We start from the raw sequence: 4,385 nt of genomic DNA, 5'->3' as shown, positions 1-4,385 counted from the left end.
CAAAATCTTCTCTAGTTTTCTATTTCTGTGAGAATGTAAAAGGTGTTGCACTTTTTTTTTTAGCTCATAATATATATAAAGAAATTGAATGCTCATTTCCAATTAGAATTAGGCTGCTTCTTTACAACACCTTAACCATCAGTTAAAATTAGAAAACTGACCATTTGACCTAGTAAATCTATTTCTGGGAATTTGTCTTAAAGAAATCACAGATACACACAAAAATGCATTTATGAAATGTTGAGTACAGCATTATTTGAAAATACTAACTAGGGCTCAACTACGCAAACTGAAGAAGGAAACAAAGGACTTTTCTGTCTCCTCACCTCCTGTATATTCTACAAGCCTGACTCCTAATGCCATCTACCTGCTCGGGTTTCCATGCTCCCTATCTCAACTCCTGCCTCCTGACACTGCTGTGCTCTCCTGGCTAGCACCTCATTCCAATCTAGCCCTCACTACCTGTGCTTATTCTCAACCTGCCTGATTCTCACATACCTATAAAAACCTGTCTCTACCTTAGTAACCAATGCATTCCCCAAAGGATTAGGGAGCTCTTACAGCAACAACAGCAAAACACATACAATAAAACAACAAAATGTAAGTAAAAAACTGCTAAGAGGCTACATGTGAAAAAATACGGAGAAGAAAATTAAGCCACATGTATGTATGTGTTTGAGTGTATGGAAGCCAAAACAAAGAGATATGGTCAGTTACGAAGTCCTCATTATCTAAGTGAAGGAATCTTGTTGGTGTCCAGTGAGAGCTCTCCCTTCCATTTGGGTCTAGGATGAATGTTTCCCTTGAGGTCTCATATGGGGAGAGCCAAATAGATCCTACCCTTAATAAAATCCTAAGGTGGAGGCTCTTTCTTGCAGACACATTTGATAAAAGGCAATAACATAATTCCAAATACATTACACCATTTAATAGTTTCCTGATATTTCCTAGGTGGCAGTAAAACAAACAAACAAACAAACAAACAAACAAACAAACAAACAAACAAAAAACACTTCAGAGTACCAGTTCTAGGTAATGTGGGCTGGGTGGGAATATATTAAAATAGGATTCTTTTGGGGTTGCATACCTTAAATATATACAATAAAACAGACTGTAAATATTTAATTACAAAATAAAATTCAAATAAAAGAGGCAATTCAGTTTTCTACAGGAATAAAATTATCCTAATGGTGGGAACATCAGGGATCTAGGAAGAGCACCCTTTTTTTCATTTAGGAGGATTTCTGTATGTCCCAGCCCCTCAAATTAAACCATAATATAGACCCAACTTCAACAGACTGTAAAAAGAAACATCAAGAACTAGGTTGTTTGCTAAATTTTATCATGCTTTTCTTTTAGGGAAAATGCCCTATTCTTTATTCATCTGGTCTACTTCCTTCTTTCTTATCCTATTTTATTCAGATATAATTCCATTGCTTCAAATGCCAACTCTTCACTTTCTATTGTTAGACTGGATTTTAGTAATCTCAAATATTTTAATTTTTAAAAAATTATCTGGATTATGAGATCCCTTGGGACATACAGATATTCTTATTGAAAGGAGTTTCGTCCTCTGATGGCTGGATATCTGATTCGAAAAAAACCGTTTTGCTATAATATAGCAATAATAGAAAATCCCTGGAGTATGAGTCATTACACCTGGTTATAATTCTCTCTTTCTCCAATTCATGGTCTAATTCTGGAGAAATAAATGTTCTTCTCTGTTCACCCCTAAAGTGGGGAAGGTTGGGCTAAGCCACCTATGAAGTCCTGTGAAGCTTTAATGATCATTTTGTCTGTGATACTTTAATGTGTCCTAAATACCAATTATAGCTCTACACTCTACCAAGAGTTCTGTGTGCCCACAGTGAGTCCAGGTTTCCCACAGTACCAGAGACAAGTACGTATGAGGATCTGATTCTTTTCTTCTTTTAAGGGAAGAGATGAGAATTAAGTAGTCAGGCTACCTAGATAACTGTTTAAGTTATATCTACTCACTATAATTCTGATAAACCAAAGTAAGCTCCAGACTCTCTGATCTGGCAAAGTGGTAGAGTGGGAAAATTTCTGGAAACCGTTAAAGAAAAATTATTCAACTATTTACCAGACACTTGTTAAAGAGAGCAAGACAGATTTTATTCAAAAAGACTGCAACAGGGATCAAGATTATTGCAACAGGAGGGAGATTGAGCTCAACTCCAAATATAATAAAGACAAGTGGAAATTTATAAGCAATGAGCAGAGTGAGGGAGTCAGTGGATGAAAAATTATTAACAGAAAACATTGAGGCTAGGGTGATTCTTGGTAAACTTCCTTAAGAGGATTCCTGCTAAAGACAGATCAATGCCTTAGATATAAAGACTTTGATATCAAGGATGGGGGATGAGAAATTTGATCAGATATCAAGGGGGGGGGATTCTCACTAAACTGACTGAGCAAAATTCTTGCTGAAATGGCTCAGCAAGGACAAACATGGAAGGCCAAGGTTGAGGCCTAGGTGAGAAGAGGGCTCAGAGGAGACTCACTAAAATTTGGTCAAGGAGGGAGTCTTTGATAAGTCAGAAAAATGATTTGGATGTCAATCATTGATTTGTCATTTACTGACTTTGCAATTATGCAGATAGGGGCAAGTCAAACTGTTCTAAGCTTCAGTTTCCCCATATATAAAACGGAGATAATCATAATCATTCTAAAGATCCCACAGAGACTACTTGGGAATCAAAGCCAAGACCAGAAGATGAAAGCTGTTGGGTAAAGTAGAAAACACTGGGCACCTGTGAAAAAGTTATTCTTGCAGAGCAGAGCATAAGCCCTGGTCGAATGACCACAGTTCATGCATCTCTAGTCAGAGTGAGGACATAGGAGAGTGATGGTTCTTCCTGTCATCCCAGGGTATTTTTTTTTTTTTCCTTTTTTTGTCTTTTTTCGTGTCTGGCAACGGATCGCAACCCTCAGTGTCGCGCCCATAACGGACCGGACAGGCAACGGGATCGCAACCCTCGGTGTTGCGCTGGCACCTCGCTCAGCCAGTGAGTGGGAACCGGTCTGTATGTGGGATCCGAACCCTCGGTGGGAGCGCCGCTACGCTCCCAAGCGGCGCACTGTAGCAGTGTGCCACCGGGCCGGCCCCCATCCCAGGGTACTTACAGTAGAAAATAAAGAACCATTCAGAAAACAAATTTCCAGACCACAAATGGAAGGCTAGTCAGTCTCTGAGTACTCGTGATGACCTGGATGCTTGAGAGAGCCATATAACAATATATGATCACTGATGTTGCCACCCCATGACACCATACTTCTAACCGTAATGTATCTTAACCCAAGGTAGACATGGAAGAGGGTCGTCCCCATCATGGACCAGGCCAACCACACCACTGTGAAGGAGTTTGTCTTCCAGGAGCTTACTCGCTTCCGGGAGCTGGAGTTCTTTCTGTTTGTGGTCTTCCTTGCTGTGTATGTAACAACCATCCTAGGAAATGCCCTTATTGTTGTCACCATCACCTGTGAATCCTGCCTCCACACTCCCATGTACTTTCTTCTGCGGAACAAATCAATCCTGGACATTGTTTTTTCATCTATCACCGTCCCCAAGTTCCTGGTGGATCTTTTATCAGAGAGGAAGACCATCTCCTACAATGGCTGCATGGCACAGATGTTTTTCTTCCACTTTGCTGGTGGGGCAGATATTTTTTTCCTCTCTGTGATGGCCTATGACAGATACCTTGCAATAGCCAAACCCTTGCACTATGTGACCATTATGAGGAGAGAGGTGTGGGTGGTCTTGGTGGTGGCCTCCTGGGTGGGTGGTGCTTTGCATTCAATTGCCCAGATAATTCTGATGATTCCACTCCCCTTCTGTGGCCCCAACATCCTGGATGCCTTCTACTGTGATGTGCCCCAGGTGGTCAAACTGGCCTGCACGGACACCTTTGCTTTGGAGCTTCTTATGATCTCTAACAATGGACTGGTGACCCTGCTTTGGTTCCTTCTGCTGCTGGTCTCCTACACCATCATTCTGGTGCTGCTGAGATCCCACCCTGGTGAGGGGCGGAAGAAGGCCCTCTCTACCTGCACCTCCCACATCCTGGTGGTGACGCTTCACTTCATGCCTTCCGTTTACATCTACTGCCGGCCCTTCATTACCCTGCCCATAGACACAGCCATATCCATTAATAACACGGTCATCACCCCCATGCTGAACCCATTGATCTATACCCTGAGGAACCAACAAATGAAGTCAGCCATGAGGAGACTGCAGAAGAGGCTTGGACCTTCTGAGAGCAGTAAACTGGGGTGAGCAGTCGGATTAATGGAAGTCTAAGACTGATTTAATTTTCTCAAACTGCTAGCCTCAGAGCAAGAGACAGCTAGCTCTTTTCAGTCAT

General features: G+C 41.6%; 1 protein-coding gene across 1 annotated transcript; it reads left to right on the top strand.

Moving 5' to 3' along the window:
• Positions 1-3,337: 3,337 nt before the first annotated feature.
• Positions 3,338-4,370, top strand: LOC103610107 (olfactory receptor 4D6). Its single transcript, XM_008594347.1, has one exon. It carries the CDS (start codon positions 3,353-3,355, stop codon positions 4,295-4,297), a length of 945 nt encoding a protein of 314 aa, XP_008592569.1. The 5' UTR covers positions 3,338-3,352; the 3' UTR covers positions 4,298-4,370.
• Positions 4,371-4,385: the final 15 nt, after the last annotated feature.

The sequence above is a fragment of the Galeopterus variegatus genome, unplaced genomic scaffold (genome assembly GCF_000696425.1).
Source record: "Galeopterus variegatus unplaced genomic scaffold, G_variegatus-3.0.2 Scaffold10605, whole genome shotgun sequence".
Classification (NCBI taxonomy): Eukaryota; Metazoa; Chordata; class Mammalia; order Dermoptera; family Cynocephalidae; genus Galeopterus; species Galeopterus variegatus.
Note: the sequence above shows the minus strand (reverse complement) of the source record. Positions and strands in the feature narration are given on the sequence as shown.

What these genes read in the sequence shown, in the direction of transcription:
- LOC103610107 (XM_008594347.1), top strand. Translation starts at nt 3,353, where the DNA reads ATGGACCAGGCCAACCACACCACTGTGAAGGAGTTTGTCTTCCAGGAG.